We start from the raw sequence: 17,026 nt of genomic DNA, 5'->3' as shown, positions 1-17,026 counted from the left end.
CTAGATAGCAGGACCAAATTTAAAGAGAGCTTAAAAACCTCTCTCTTTAAGTGCGCTTTTAACATACATGAGGCCAATTAATCTTGCCTCTACTATATTGTTTTTTGAATTGTGTCAAGCTCCACTGTCCTCATTCTTTCCCTCTTTCTAGAGCTTTTAATTTGTTCATTTTATTTAAGAATATATTGTATTTTTTAAGTTTCTCAGTCTTTTACCTTGTATTAAATTTAATTTTGTGATTTTATGTATGTTATATTGTAAACCATTTTGATTACATATAGCATAAAAACAGTATATAAAATATTTTAAATAAATAAATACATAGGGAAAAGTAATCCCAACTACAGGTACACCATGCTGGGTTCCATGTTAGGAGTGTCTACCCAGGAAAAGAACCTTGACATCATTGTGGACAATACCTTGAATATTTGGCTCAGTATGCGGAGGCAGTCAAAAAGAAATGGCATGGTAGGAATTATTTGGAAAGGAACAGAAAACAAAACTGAGAATATCATAATGCCTTTGTATAGATCCATGGGGTGACCACACCTTGAGTTCTGTGTGCAGTTCCATCTCAAAAAAGATGTAGCGAACATAGAAAGGTTACAAAGAAGGGTGACAAAAACGATAAAGGAGATGGAAAAGCTCTCTTATGGAGAAAGGCTAAATAGCTTAGAGTGCTTTAGTCTGGGAAAGATGACAGAGGGAATACGATTGAGATTTATAAAATTATGATTGTGGTGGAACAGGTAAATTTACCCCTTCCAATAACATTAGCAGTTGGCAGATTTAAAAGAAATCATAGGAAGTATTCTTTCACTCAGTGCATTATAAACCTATGTAATCTATTGCCAGAGGATGTGGTCAAAGCAACTAACATAGTAGGGTTCAAGAGGACTGGACAAGTTCCTGAAGGAAAAGTCCATACGGCCAGCACATATCCCTGGAAGTGAAATACAAGAAACAACTAATGGGGATCTCCTGGGTACTTGCGACCTGGACTGGCCACTGTTAGAGACAGGATGCTGGGCTCAACGGACCTTGATCTGACTCAGCATGACACTTCTTCTGTTCTTAATTCTTCAATCAACGATAATTTTGACCTTCATAATAAAATTGAAGGACTAGAGAATTCCATGAAGAGGAACAATTTATCATTAATAAAATTCCCTAAGTTCCCTAATGTGATAGCATTGGCCATGTTTAAGCAATAACTTTAAGAGGCGAGACCATCAAACTGGAAAGTTTATCTCCCAATAATTAAAATGTAGCATTGAAGATCAGAAAGAAACTGCGGATGGTTAGTTGTCTTTTTTTTCCTATTCCGCTTTTCGGCACTTCAAAGCAGATTACATTCAGGTACCATGGGTATCCTTAAACAGCCTAGAGCTTACTCATTTCCTGGAGTTTTCTAAGTAAGAAGAATCCAAGGCTACCCTGATGGCTTCCTACATTTTAGAACCTAAAATTTTTTTTCCATTATAAAGATGTTTCTTTTTTCAGCCAAAAAGTTCAGGTCTATCTGGTTATATGCTTAAGTAATTATAAACCTAACCAGTTCCCAAAGTCTATTCATCTACTTATATTATGAACAGTAAGATAGAGCATTGTCCTACTGATCCCTTTTTTAAATGCTGTACAAATGTTTTGTGCTTGTACTTATCCTATATCAAATATAGATTTTATTTATCAGTTACTGTTTTTTTGGTGGGAAGATTGTCCTGTGTGCACATAAATAAAAATACACATCCAGTGTCCCTGGTGACACTTCTATCAAAGCAGCCGGTATTGCACTGACAATTTTAGAAGTAATAGCAGCCTGTTGGCTTGCAGAGTAGGCTGAGAACTAAGGAAGCCGGGGTTCAAATCCCACTTCTGTTCTTTGTGACCTTGGGCAAGTCACTTCACCCTCCATTGTCTCAGGTACAGACTTATAAGCTGTCTGGGGTCAGGGAAATACCTACTGCACCTGGATGTTACTCGTCTTGAGCTAAAATAACCCTTTTAATAAGAAAGGCCTCTTATTTTTACTCATAACTGCTGCCACAGATAATACAGGATAAACATGAACCATAGGGGAATAGGGCATTGAAAATATTTTCCTTATATGACTGTGGCATTGACATTTCCTTGTTATCTACAAAATGAAGTATTTCAAAAGAACAAGTTAACTGTAGAATTTTTTTGTAGTAACAATGAACTGATCAACTGAAGTAAAAACTAGAAAACCTACTCATTCCAGTTCCCAGGCCCGAAGCTCCTATTCCTCCAAAAGCTCCTACCATAGCACTACTCATTCCTCCAAACGAATCTCCAAAACCACGGGCCATCCCCATATCACTGCGACAGAAGTCTCAATCCATGCTTCCTCCAGGTCCACCACGGAACATATCTGCCATTCTGTTCATTCCGCCAAATCCCATATTCATGCCTTCCATTGCACCAAATCCTACTCCTCCCATTCTATTCATTCCTCCAAAACTTGGACCATCCATCCCCATATCTCCTGAACCCATGTTTCCCATTCCACTGCCCATGCTCAAATGTGTTTCATTAATGGGTTGTACACCTAGTCCAAGTCCCATTCCAAAACCTCCAAGTCCATGAGGCAGCTGTGTCTTACTTTCCATTAAACGGAAATCATCCTGAGGGATTGATTTGTCATCTATCAAATAAAAACTGTCCATTGAACATAGAGATAGCCTGAACTGCTTCAAAAGCTTGCTCAAAGGTGATAGTTCCCATGCCTCGACTCTTGCCATCCTTGTCTTCTTTTATGTCTGCTCTTTTCACAGTTCCCACCATGGAGAATACCTCCTTGAGTTTCTTCCAGCCAACTTTGAAATAAAGATTAGCAACAAAAATAGTGGATCCAAGTCTTCCAGCTTGCAAAGCGTTAATAATCTCTGGAGGTATATTTGGATTATTATGAATAGAAGGTGGTAAGCTCCAGATGGAAATTAAAACAGAATAGAACAAATTTAGGCTTATCTAAACTTTTTTCTGCTGTGACAAAGTGGTATGTCAAACACCCAGTAGCAAAACTAACTTGTACAGAAATCCTAAATACTAGCCATTATATTTTGAAATTGGGTAGATCTTTGAAATGTAATTTAACAACCATATAATTTTAGCATCATTCACCCAGAAAATGGTACAAAACAGAAGAATGATTACATAGCCATAGAATTCTCCTTTGAGATAGGAATGACACTGCCATATCAAGTGCAGTTGCTACACGCGTTGCTTCTGCCAACATTAAAATTTCATTGTGCTGGCTTAACAAAAGCCATGAATGATTGATACAAGCCATTCGGTTGGGCATGCAGCTACAAATTTATTCACCAGTGTAAACAAGAACAGATACAGAGGATTAATCTGCTTCTGCAAGTCAAATATCCATGCACTCTATACAAACAGTGGATCCATTTGCAGTTTGGAGTTTAATATTAAGATGGGAGAATTACATAGTTTAAAATGATAACCTGGTTTTTAATAAATAATTTGGGACAATTATGAAGTTTAGTTCAAGGAGGTCTCCTTTTACCAATAAATACATTTCATGAAGGCCTTACTTACTGAATGCCATTAAAATTTCAAATAGAGTTTCGTTCACTCCTGCTTTTATAGATAATCCATAATTACTATGCATTCCAGGAAGAACATTTTTGCAGTAGATACTAAGAAAGAACAAGGGCAACGCATAACTTAATTTGATTTCTTTTAGGAAGACTGAAAAACTTATTCCCCGTAATTGATTTTTTTTATACAGTAAGGTGTCATTTATATTACAATCCATTTCTTGGGTCACTCAAGGCCTCCCTCGCTTAGCTTAAAATATATATATATTTTTTTTATACAACCACAAATTAGTTTTAGTTTTGATGAAATTATGGTGCACAGAATGTTAAGTACACACCATATGGCTTTAAGTAACAGCATAACTCGCTTTCAGTTTTGACTTCAGTAAGCTTTATTTTACCTCTGTCCCATGGCCTCATTTGCTTCACCTTTCAATTCATAGGGAAAGAGGCTAACGGACATTTCTTAAGGTGCAGAAACCAATCAGACCCAAGGTATCAATGCACTCAGAGAATAGAACACTCACCCATTTCCGCCAAACACTTTCTGCTGGTCCCATATATGCAGAGTATACAGCCTGTGCAATGACAATTCCTAAAGAATTGGCTTTGTTTTTTTAAATACATTTTTGTAATCCTTCAAAACTAGTGCTACAACGTGCTTGCAAGCTAATCACAGAACGGTTTTGACACTGAGCTGCTTTATTAGGCCATGAGTGAGGTCGGAGAGCAACTAGCAAGTAACAAGAGATGTCATTATATAAGTAAATGAAAGAGAAATAATTTGCTTTCTATCAAGCTGCTCTAGCAAAACGTTTATGTGTTGGTGCCATAACAGTCTTAGCTGACTACAAATACTTTGCTGAACCACAAACTCAGCAATTCATGTTTTTGTTCCTTATTAACTTATACTACACTTTCTATAAGGCAATTATTCCATTCTTATGCTTGAAAGCTACAGATGGACTTCCACAGCTTGTTTACTCACAATCAAAACCCACCACATGCACTGCTGCTACACATCAGATCTTAAAATGATTTGGTTGAGGTTGAAGCCACTTGCTCTCTCCAGTTCTTCTTGCCACTTCTGTATCATTGGAAAGCAACAGGAAGGCATGCTGGGGAATCCTCATTTATGGCGACAGTGACACTTGAAACAGGATCTCCAACCCAACAAGCAGATTTTCAGGCCGATGCAGTACCGTGCACTGGCCACAGCGCACGGCCACAGCGCACGGCCACAGCGCACGGCCACAGCGCACTGCTCAACATGCGCGTCCATAACCCCCAATGCAAAACGGAGGGTGGCACATCAAAAATGCACGCCCACTCACACGCTCATCACATCTACATTTATGTTGATGAGAGCTATTAGCTATTTCCCCCGACACAAAAAACAAAAAAATTTGCACCTGATTCGTACATTTTTACTCTCCAAAATTAACGCCTGCCTTGAGCAGGCGTTAATTTTGGAGGAGCCCAAAAAGTGTACAGAAAAACAGAAAGCACTGCTTTTCTGTACTTCCTCCAACTTAATAGTATGATAATATTAAGTCGGAGGAACAGAAAAGGGTCATTAAAAAAAATGGTCTGACCATCTCCAAGGTCTGGCCCAATGGGCCAAGCGGTCAGGGTCAGACCCAGGGGTCCAGTATCTGAATTTGGGAAATCGAGGTCCTTACCGTAAAACTGCCCTTGACCGACTACAAATCTTCTCCCTCTTGGCCAGGAAGCCTGGCGAAGACCCTCCTCCAGCAGGGCTGTTCTCGACTGGTCCTTTTCACTGACATTTGTCAGTGAAAAGGACCAATCCCCTTTCAGGACAGCCTTCTGAAAGGTGATGGGTCCTTTCACTGACATGTGACACTGAACGGACCAATTGGCAATAAGTGAAGGGGTGAATAAATTAAGTGCCCGATGTGAAGGACGCGCCTCGGACACAATTTTCCCTAGTGCATCCTTTTTAGCACGGCAGGTCATTTAAATTTGACATCGGGTGCCCAGGAAAGGTGGTTGAGCGCCTGCTTTCTACGCGCCAATACTGCATCGGCCTGAATGGTTATCAGACCAGTCACAGCCACACCATTTAAAGCGAATGAGGTGCACCAATACCTGTTGGTAAATCTCACTCCATTCTTCTGAATATCTATAGTATTGAATTTCTTGTTGCCTCGCAGGGCTTTCTCCTCCTTGCAGGTGACACGGAAGTAATGTCCTAACTGAGAGGTGGACTCCAGTTTTATAGTCTTACCAGCCTCCAAGCCTATTTTGTGAAAGAACAAGAACATACATTATTGCACCACCACAATACACTTAAAATTCTGTGGGTTCCATTTATAGATGCAAAACAGGCACAAGCTTCTTGCGAATGGGCATAAAACAATTAGGGGTGTGCACACAACATTTTTTTCATTTCATTTTTTATTTTTTTTCCATTTTGGTTTGTTATGTTTTGTCTCTTTAAAACAAAACAAAACGAATGAAAAAAACTGAAACAGACCAAAAAGAAAAAAAAAAAAAATCTGCAGTCTGCCCTGTCCCCTTGCCTTCCAACCACTTAACTCACCCCCATGGGTTGAAGGGCAGAAGCAATCCCGACTTCTATAGGGAGGTACAGATTCCTCCACACAACAAAATGGTGCCAGCCTCAAGGCCTACTGGCACCATTTTGGAACAAAAAACTAAGCAGGGCAGAAATGACTGGGGATTACTCCTGCCCCTTAAACCTGCAGGTGGGTACGCAGTTGGGGGTGGGTGGGGGGGGGGGGGGAGTCCAGGGTAAGGTGTATTTTGAGAAGGCTTTAGTGGTGGCCGTTTGAAAGCAAAATGAAAACAAATGAAATTTTGTTTAATTTTTAAAAAAAAGAGAAACAGGAAATTCCACAGAAAATTTCCCATTTCAAACAAAAGGCCATCCCCTAACAATGTTACCTGTTCTTTGCCATCATTCTCAATACGTTTTCAGCAGCATTCTTTACCATCTCGTTATAAATTGGCCTAGCAAGAGGATGCTGACTGGCTTATTAGAAACATCCACATTACACAAGTGATAACCACCCAGCAGTTGCAATGTAATAGAGAACACGTCTTAAAAACCCAGAGGTAAAGGCAGAATGATTAAGGATCGGGAATCTTACCCCTGAACTCATATGGAGTTCAGGGGTAAGGGATAGTACTATGTTCAGGAATTATAATGCTAAGCACAAGGGAGTTTTGATTAGAAACTCAAGGAGTAGATTCTATTTGCTGGGAATGCAGCTAGAAAAGGTTTTTTGGCCACATTTTTTGGCCAATGCTCTCAACTTATGCTGGAAGATAAAATGCACTTGCTGTATCTTCATATGTTCTATCATATTATAGTTTGTACTCTTAAATTACAACCTAAGTTACTAAAAAGGAAAAATGTGTTAATATTCATTCAGCAAGAAATCAGAAAAAACGTATTCCATTATAGCTCTAAAATGCTTACGCATGCCCTTGTTGAAGCCTATGGGACATGTTATGTTATACTTGTATACTGCCTTCTTTAGACGTAGTCCAACCTAAAGCAGTTTACAAAGCATAGGAATAAAATAAGTAGCAATGCATCGTTAAAAAAAACCAAAACAATCAAAACACTATGAAAAAATATAAATTAATACAATTCATGAATATTTAGAACAAATCATACAGCAATACATAATTTCAAAACAAAATAAATAAAAATAAAAGTAACCATAAACCCCAATTGATTCACTCTCCCTACGTCACCACATAATGGACCAGATTGGACAACATTTAAAAACACAAGAAAAATGTGCCAGGTGAATAACATGGCGTCTGTACACCCAGAGGGGACAAGGGAGTTGAAAGAGTCCCAGGTCGTTCGCCAGCATGCCACCAGTTCTCCTAATGGTCCCCACTGTGCTGTTCCAGACAGCTCCCCCCCACCTCTCAACTGTACCGCTCCATGGTGAGACCACACCTTGAATACTGTGTACAATTCTGGTTGCTGCATCTCAAAAAAGATATAGTTGCGATGGAGAAGGTACAGAGAAGGGCAACCAAAATGATAAAGGGGATGGAACAGCTCCCCTATGAGGAAAGGCTGAAGAGGTTAGGGCTGTTCAGCTTGGAAAAGAGATGGCTGAGGGGGGATATGTTAGATGTCTTTAAGATCATGAGAGGTCTTGAATGAGTAGATGTGAATCGGTTATTTACACTTTTGGATAATAGAAGGACTAGGGGGCATTCCATGAAGTTAACAAGTAGCACATTTAAGACTAATCTGAGAAAATTCTTTTTCACTCAACGCACAATTAAGCTCTGGAATTTGTTCCAGAGGATGTGGTTAGTGCAGTTAGTGTAGCTGGGTTCAAAAAAGGTTTGGATAAGTTCTTGGAGAAGTCCATTAACTGCTATTAATCAAGTTTACTTAGGGAAAAGCCACTGCTATTAATTGCATCAGTAGCATGGGATCTTCTTAGTGTTTGGGTAATTGCCAGGTTCTTGTGGCCTGGTTTGGCCTCTGTTGGAAACAGGATGCTGGGCTTGATGGTCTGACCCAGTATGGCAAATTCTTATGTTCTTAACTTGAAATGCTGATGGGAAAAGAGAGAAGGGACAGAAGAGAGGCTATCATCCCGCTGGGCAGTTCAGATACTCAGGAGAAAAATAAGCCGGGCAGTGTGGGATTTATAAGCAGGAGCAGTCTGGCTGTTGCCCTGCCTCCTCCTCGCTTTCCCATGGTGCTAACATTGGCAAATAAGTAAGTGCTCTGACCCTCTCACATCTCACTGCAAGATACTGCATTGCAACAACAAAAGTTTTTTTTATTAGCTGAATCAAGCTTTTTAGCTGCAGCATTCAAAAAACATTTTTGGCAAGAGCTCAGGATTGAGACAAAAACCAGCAACTCAAATTTAGTAGTGCAATTCTGGATTCCTTGCTTGACTAAGGCAGGGAGATCGAGAGACAAGGCAACCATGCAGTATGCCATCTTGGACAGTAACAAACACAGGAAATGACGACAAAGACGCAATTGGTACATTAAATGTGCTCAGCAAGTTGTTTATGTCCGTAACTGCTACTCCATGCAGCTTAATCCCACGCCTTCTGTTAAGGGTAGTAACTGACACTCAGTGCAAGTTACTCACATGCAGAAATGTTTTACCAAAAGTTACCAAAGGTTACACCATCTCGTCATTTCCATTCTCTAGCCACTATGGTTACTTTGTGTTTATCCCATGCCCTTTTCAATTCCATTGTCATACTTGGTCTTCACTCCTCTTCCAAGGGCATTCCATGCATCTACCACTCTTTCTGCAAAGAAATATTTCCTAAGTCTACCCTCTTGGAGTTTCGTAACATGACCCCTAGTTCTACAGCTTCCTTTTCATCAGAAAAGAATTCATGTGCATCATTAATACCTTTCAGGTATTTAAAAGTCTACATCCCCTGCATCTCTGCTCTTCCAGGTATACATATTTAGGTTCTTCAGTCTCATCTCATATGGCATTCAGTGCAGATCCCATACCATTCTGGTTGCCTCTTTCTGGACCTCTTCCATCCTGTTCTTTTGAGATATGGTCTCCAGAAATGAAAACAGTATTCCAAATGAGGCCTCACCAATGACCTATACAAGGGCATTATCACCTCCTTTTTCCTGCTGATTATACCTCTCTATGCAACCCATTATCCCTCTTGCCTTAGTCACTGCCCATCACATTGTTTTTCTATCTTCAGATCATCTGACACCATCAATCCGAGGACTCTCTCTTGACCTGTGCACATCAGTCTTTCACTCCCCATCACGTACACCCCTCCTTTGGATGGATTACTGCATCCCAATTGCATGACATTGGACTTCTTGGCATTGAATCCTAGCTACCAAAACTAAGACCACTCTTTAAGCCTTCTTAGATAGCTTCTCATTTTCTACTCCTTCAGATGTGTCCATTCTGTTGCAGATCTTAATGTGTGCAAAAATAAACTTTTCCTTCTAACCCCTCTGTCATTTCACTCAAAGTGTTCATCCCTGATCTAATTCTCTAGTCACTCAATCAAAAAAAAAATCGTTTTCATCAGACACGAACCTCCCCTGGTAAAATCACGTTGGCTTGGATCTTGCAATCCACTGGATTGTGGATAGTTCACTATCCTTTTCTTCAGTAGAGTCTCTCAATTTTTCCACCACCAAGGTAAGGCTAACCAGCCTGTAGTTTTCAGCCTTTTCTCTGCTATCACTTTTACGAAACAGGACCACAACTGCACTTCTCCAATCTTGTAGCACCACTCCCATCTCCAAGGATCTATTGAACAGGTCTTTCAATGAACTCACCAGCACATCAGAGCTGTTTTTGTATCCTGGGATGCATCTCATTAGGCTTTAACCTGTGTGATGGAAATATTCAAGGACTGTGGGACATAGGCATTAATGGCCACAGCAAACAGAGTTGGTGTTCTAAAAAGTTTTTTTTATCAATCCATTACATTAATTCTTTCTTGAATGCCCACATCAATTGTATTGAGTGCCTGTAGCAATATGTAAGCACAGCCATGTCTCCTGGGCACCCAATGATTTTGAGCATTAGGGACACACAATTTCTCCCAAGCATGTCCCTTTTCATGCACCATCTCATTTAAATATTGCATCAGGCTTATAGGAGGGCAATGATTCTTGATGCATGCTAACCTTTACTCCTGAGCAAGTTTCAATTTAATGCAACCCCTAAAGCAAGCCATCAGTATGGCAGAGCTACAGCCAGAATAATTTAGGACCCATTCATTCAGGATTGACACTGCATCCAGTGTCCCAAATCAGGTTTATCTAAGGCCACCATAAAGTACATCAGTAGATGGCAACCTGCAGCTTAGTTGTCCTCTGTCCAACAAGTGAATGGTAAATCCATGACAAATCCTCAATTAACAATTGCTCCTTCTTTTGTCTCTTGCAGATTATAACCAGTGGCAATGGATGTCCTAGATCATGAGTCCTTCATTTGTTTTTAAGGCAGAGCTCCGGGCAAGAAATGGCAAAGTAGGACCCCAATTTGGTCCTACAGACTCAAGATGTATAATTTTGAGGGCAGGCCATGAGAGGAATACTCTGGGATCAGCTTACTCCGTTTTTATGTCAGCTGCTAGTCAGGTCAGTGCCTCCTGAAATTTTAGTCATTCCCTTGGGGAGACAATCCTGGCCGCCTGCAGATACCAAAACCATATCACATTTATGTCACTAAGGCCTGACACCCATGTCCTATGTTCAGCAACTTCATCACCTGTCATGATAGACTACATGCATGGTTATCCAGTGAATGCATAGAGCTTTTTCATTCTGATGGGGTTCAATGGTCTGACAAGGGGCAAAGCTTTCTCCTAAATGCTTTAAGAAAGGCCTTTCAACAGGTAATATTTAGATGAGTGAGCATATAGTGGCCACAGCTTATAAGTTGGGGTTAGTCAAAGGCAAGTCAGTTACAGGCTGCCCAAGGTGAGAGTACCTGAACCTGAGGTGGGTCTTTAATTTGGGGAAGGGCCAGAAATACCAGCACTGTGACTTTACAGGCATGGCCAGAGTCTGTCACCTGGCTTGGCATTGCCTCTGTGTAGCAACTAACCAGTAGCTCCTGGCAGGACACTTAGGGCTGGCAGCCTTGCCTGCATGGTACTGCCTTGTAGTACTGCCTCTTAGAAGGACTGTGACCTTGTTTGCTCACAGCAGATCAAGCATTCCAGAAATAAATCCCTGATGGTCTCAAGGTGCCTTCTCTTCCATCTTCCCCCCTGCCTTTCCATCATCATAGGTATGATTAATTAGGAGGGCTTGGGTAGTTAGGTGAAGTATGCTACTTAGGTTAATAAGGCTGCAGACACAATCTATTCCATTCAAGATCAGTGCCTGAATCCTTATTGTGTAACTTGGTGTTTATACTTGGACCGGGAATGCTTTGCCCATGATCGGCTTGTCACTGCTGCCCTGGTTACTGAATTGTGTGTGTGGAAGAGTGACTAAAAATAAATATCAAAAAAATGACAGGAAGTTGACAGACTCAATATTCAATGGTCAGAAAAAGCATCAAAACCCTGTAAGTCAAGAAAATAAAAGATTTATGGGAACTGTTAAAAAAAAAAATATCGAACAAACAGGTTAATCATAACAAAAGTGTCCTATTCTTTCGAATCCAGTTTTGTTTTGTTTTTTTTATTTCTTTAACTACCTCTAATCTTTCAGCTCTTTGGCCAGCTCCTGTTCATGCCATATCAAGATCATCTCCAACAAAGTGATTTATTTTGTTGAGACTGATTTTGATTATTGCCTTATTCTTTCTATTGGAAACCACTTTCCATGAGGGAAGATTACCTAAAAATGACTGAAGTTACAAAAGCAATTCTGAAAGCAATCTAGTCAGCTAAGTAATGAGTTTGCTGGCTAGATCAAAGAATTTGAAAATGTTCTTGGCTGAGCAGATATATAGAGTCCCCTAGTTTTTATTGATGTATTTTTTAATCACAGAGGTAGGCAACTCCAGTCCTGGAGTGCCATAATCAGGTCTGGTTTTCAGGACATACACAATTAACATGCATGAGATACTGTATATTTGCATACAATGAAGGCAGTATAAGGAATTCTCTCATATGCATATTCACTGTGGATGTCCTGAATGCCAGACCTGTTTGTGGCATTCCAGGACCGGAGTGGCCTACCCCTATATTTTCTTTTAGTCTTAATCTTTCTTTTAACTTGAAATTCTTATTTTTATGTTCATTTCATTACCTAGACTCCTATTTCTTCTATTTTCTTATTGCTTTTTTATAGCATTTTGTTTCTTTTAATGTATTTGTTTACTTTTCTCCTGTCTCATTACAGTCAGTTACACAAAAACTATATTTTATCATCTTGAATGATAAAAACTTGTTTCCTACTGATGGGGAATGTATTTATTTAGCTCTCACCACAAGTCTTCCCAGATCAGATATACACATTTCCTTAATCACAAAGTAAGCTGCATTTTATTTTTTTTTAAGTCTTTGCAATCAGACAGAGAAAATGCTTTTCAACAAAGCATTTAAGATAAACAAATCCAGGCTGTTATGATTGAATACATGTCTATGCATTAATAATGAAAAGTTTTCTGTTTGCGCACCTTCTTTAATCTCAGTATAATGACGTCCAGCCAGAGTTTGCATTATTAGACAGGCAAACCTCTCACTTTTAGCCAGTAAAATCACCCTCTCTTCCAGTTACCTTCCACTTGTTTTTCTTGGAATGTACTGGTGCGGCAAAATAAAGGAGAACTCATCTTATGCAAATCAATATTTATTGTCTTTCTTACCAAGGTTTCCACTTCTGCTTTCAATCATGGCTGTGATTTGTTTCTGTGCTCTACAACCCACTCGTACCTGCCCTTTGTTCCTGCATACAATGACTACTGTATATATAAAATCTGAGCCCGTATTGTTAAAAACCTTTCCATCACACACCACCCTGCCTTCATCAGCTCTTATGTTCCTAGTGGACTCTGAAGGCTAACAGTGCTGACCCTAGACAGGTCTCTAGTTCACAAATTAACTCTTACAAGTGCCAAGGGTTCAGTCACTACACATCTGAAGTCTACTAGGATGAGCAAGATTAGTACTACATCAGTTTCAAAATAGGTTAAATGGGAAATTGAATCTTGCCAATTCAAGAATTGTCAAGGCTGAAATTTTTCGCTAAGGAAAGTCATTTATTGTCTTTCTAGTGCCAAGATATCCCCAAGTCTGAGAGTGAAAGACATATCCTGTACTTGTCATGTAGGTTGCTTCAAATGAGAAATACTTGTTAAAAGAAAACCAACAAAAGTAGGTGAGTAGAGATAATGGCTATAAATATCCATGAAAAGTGTGCTAATCTCATTACTATATTATTTCTGTTCAACTGTTTTGTTGGTTTTCTTTTCACTAATTGTACTTTTCATGCGAGATGGTACTCCCAAATTTAATATGAGAAATATTTGCTAATTAAAAGAAAACCAGATGCACACTTTGAAAACTAGTTTATTAGCTTCAGTTCAACATTCTGCCATCAATAAGCTTAAGCGTGCCCTAAAAGCATATTATGAACCCTTCAGCTATATGAGAGGTGCTTATCTGGTCTTACATGGACATATCACTGGAAATATGCTGCTTCCAAGTTTTAACCCACTGCCAGTAATCTGTTATTGTATAAATATAATACACTACATTAATTTCTAAGGAATCCTGCAGCTCGCATACAGTAGTTTATGTATGCTTAAAGATAAGAGAACTCAATTTAGCTGAACTGGATGCCCTGCTGATGTTCGCAATGCTGCCATTACACTGTTTACTTGATTGCAATCACATTTATTTAAAATTTATATACCGCATATCAGAATTTCTCTGCAGTTACCAGATAAATATTCATAAAATCAATAAAAATACATAAAATAATAAAACACTGACAACTTAGTACAATAAAATTGGTAAGACCCAGAATGCAAAAATATTAAACAATAACATACACTAGGGCCTTATAATCAGCAGACATGGTCTTTGAAGTCAATACATATCATGGCTTGAGCAATGTAAGTGTCCCAATGCTTTGGTAAAGTGCCACTGGTGTAAGGTAAACTACTTGCAACTCTTCAGTTATAATTCAGGGAAGGCTTTTTGAAAAACAAACAAAAAAAAAACCCCCCAAAAAATTTTATACCATCTTCTGGAACCATAGGACAAAACTGTCTTCCTTTAGTGAGCAAGGCAAGGAGTTCCACAGTTCAGGGTGTGGGACATGGAATAGTTGCTCGCGGGATTCGTCGAGTCTTAGTAATCTGAATGATGAAACATCCCGTAGATTTTGTGCTGCAGATCTTAAAGGCCTTGCAATTCAATATAATTTTAAGGACACATTAAAGCTGGCAGGAACAAGGAAATTCAGGCCCTTGAACACCAACATGTGAATTTTAAACTTAATCTGCCAGCTGATTGGTAGCCAGTGGAATTTTGTCACAGTTGGTCTGATGTGTTATCTAACTGGAGTTCCGGTCACAATTCTGGCTGCGGAATTCTGAACACATTGCAGGGCTTTAATGGTAGATTGCGGAAGGCCAAGGTACAAGGAGTTACAGTAATCTAAAGAGGGTAATACTAGTGGATGCATTACAGTTTTAAGGTTACTTTCATCTATATATGGTCAAAGTCAACATAACATGTGGGGCTTGTAGTAGGCCCCTTTAACAACCTAACTAATATGGAATTTTAGAGACAGAATGGAAGCCATAATGATCCCAAGATTCTGTGCCTATGTGACTAATGGAATTGGTGCCCCCTTCCATAAGATACCTGGGACATCATGTACTGGATATCGAGAAAGGTAAAGAATCTCAGTTTTGCTCATATTGAGCAAGAGCTTATTATCAGAAAGCCGTTCTTTTAAGGAGTTCGGCATTTGGGCACTTTGTTCAGAGAGTCATTAAGAGTCTCTCTAATAGGGACAAAAACTGGATGTCGTTGGCAAAGATTTGATAGCCCACATCTAGGCTAGTAAGATGGCTCTTAATCGATGCCATACGAGACTTTCCAACAGTTTTAGAAGGCAGCAGATTATTATTTCAAGTAAGATTGGGCAAAAACGAATACTTGCTTTCAGTACTATACACACGGGAATCAAAGTCTGAGTAGGAAAACATCAAAATGTATTGCTAATTGCCGAGGTGAGGGGGGGTCAAGCTCAGAAATGTTTGTATCAAATCCCAGCTAAACGTGATTTATGTAAAATGAGACCAAGAAGTATTCATATCTGTGACTTCTGCTGCACTGCCTGTGACAAGGACACGATATGAGTGAGAGAATGAAAGAGTGCATTTGCAAGTAGGACCATACAGACCCGTATAACAGAACAAAGTACATAAAAACGAATCACTATCAGATTCATCCTTATTACACCGGAATAGTATTTTTTCATCAAACAGTGATGCCTGTAAATTAGTACTACTATTTGGTCATAGAGATTCGGGCTTTAAACACAGAGGATGTCAGAACAAGGACTTGGCATGTACAGTAGTCCCACATTCTAAGCTAGGAGTCAACATGGCTATGCTAAGACGACGATTTCTTATAGCAGTATTTGACTGCTTTCTAACTGTCCCAAGTGCTCATTCTCCTGAAAAGATACAGAAAGAAATCTGTTCCCTCTGTCCTTCTACTCACTTGGGTCATTATGCTGAGCAGCCCAGTCATGCCTAAGGTAAGAGTCCCATTTTATCTCTGCCACGTAGGGGGTGTGCAGAAATCTTACTTTTCGGTTGTGCCACAAAATAAGTTTAAGGCTTCCAAAAAAATGAGCTGGGGTAACATTTTTTTTTTTTTAATACAGCCATAGAATTTAGTTGAATAAAGTTGACTGCAGTAATTAAAGCAAACATAATGCCTAATGCTATAAAACTTGATCATATTATTCAGTTCTAATATCTAAACTACACAAAGTCCAGAATTTTGACTTCAGAGGAATAGTACATAAACAGAGCAAAAAGGCACTGTGGAAAATATAAAGCTGAATGGAAAACAGCAAACACATCCATCCAAACCCAGTGACAGGCTCAGGCCCTAGGAAGAAGGGATTACATTTGTCATTGCAGCGGTGACCCTGAACCCTAACTCCCAATTCCTCAGCAGCACTGAATAAAATCAGTTGCCAAGAGTGGGTGAGAAAAATTAAATAGAAAACCAATGGATCACAAAAAAAGAATCCAATTAGTGAGTCAGTTTGGTAATAAATGTGTTAAAGGCAGAGTAAAATCACTCAGATTAGCCACTTTAAGACTGAGTCTAGTTACCAAGATTGACATCCACATTAACCCTACAGTATTTCTTTTCTGATCATTTTAATTTATGCAGTATAAAAATCACTCTGCATCCTGAAGTCACTGGGTGGGTTTCTCTTTTACATCAGTGAAAATAGTGCTTGGGTGGATAATCTGTTAGGGTATATCCCACAAAAGGTAAAAATGTCATGGTTTAGCAGAAAAAAAACATTTCAAAGGGACACAGCATAAAAGACCAAAGAAAGCTCTGTGCGGTGGCTGTTACAGCAGCTGCTATGAACATGCCCACTGCATAGTGCATCCAAGTCTCCAGTCTCACAGCCTTCCTAGGCTATAGGAGACAGAAGTTGGAGGAGGGCCGGGGACCCTCTCCCCAGGCCTGAGGAAGAGGGAAAGATGGCATAGACTGAAGATTCACTCTACGAGTGGGGAAAGTTCATGCAAGGCTGGGCCCAAGAGATCACCTCTCTGGGCCCTGCCAAGGTCAAAGGGTCGTCGTCCCCCCCCCCCGCTTCCTGGACCCCAGGAATAGAATGCAAGAAAATCAGTATGAGCACAGGGCTCCCCATTCCTGGGCTCTGGTAAGAAACAAAACTCTTTCCAAGCCAGGGGATTCCTACCCCAGATGGAGAGAGAGAGCTG

General features: G+C 39.7%; 1 protein-coding gene across 1 annotated transcript in view; it reads right to left on the bottom strand.

Annotated features, from left to right (window-relative positions):
• The window catches only part of MSH2 (mutS homolog 2), a 231,687-nt gene that overhangs the window by 56,058 nt on the left and 158,603 nt on the right, over positions 1 to 17,026 (bottom strand). Inside the window, exon 10 of the mRNA XM_029593377.1 lies at positions 5,694 to 5,844. Coding sequence (XP_029449237.1) covers positions 5,694 to 5,844 — 151 coding nt within the window. The remainder of the gene's footprint in view (positions 1 to 5,693; positions 5,845 to 17,026) is intronic.

The sequence above is a fragment of the Rhinatrema bivittatum genome, chromosome 3 (assembly GCF_901001135.1).
Source record: "Rhinatrema bivittatum chromosome 3, aRhiBiv1.1, whole genome shotgun sequence".
NCBI classification, from domain to species: domain Eukaryota; kingdom Metazoa; phylum Chordata; class Amphibia; order Gymnophiona; family Rhinatrematidae; genus Rhinatrema; species Rhinatrema bivittatum.
This window is presented reverse-complemented; position numbering and strand designations above follow the sequence as displayed.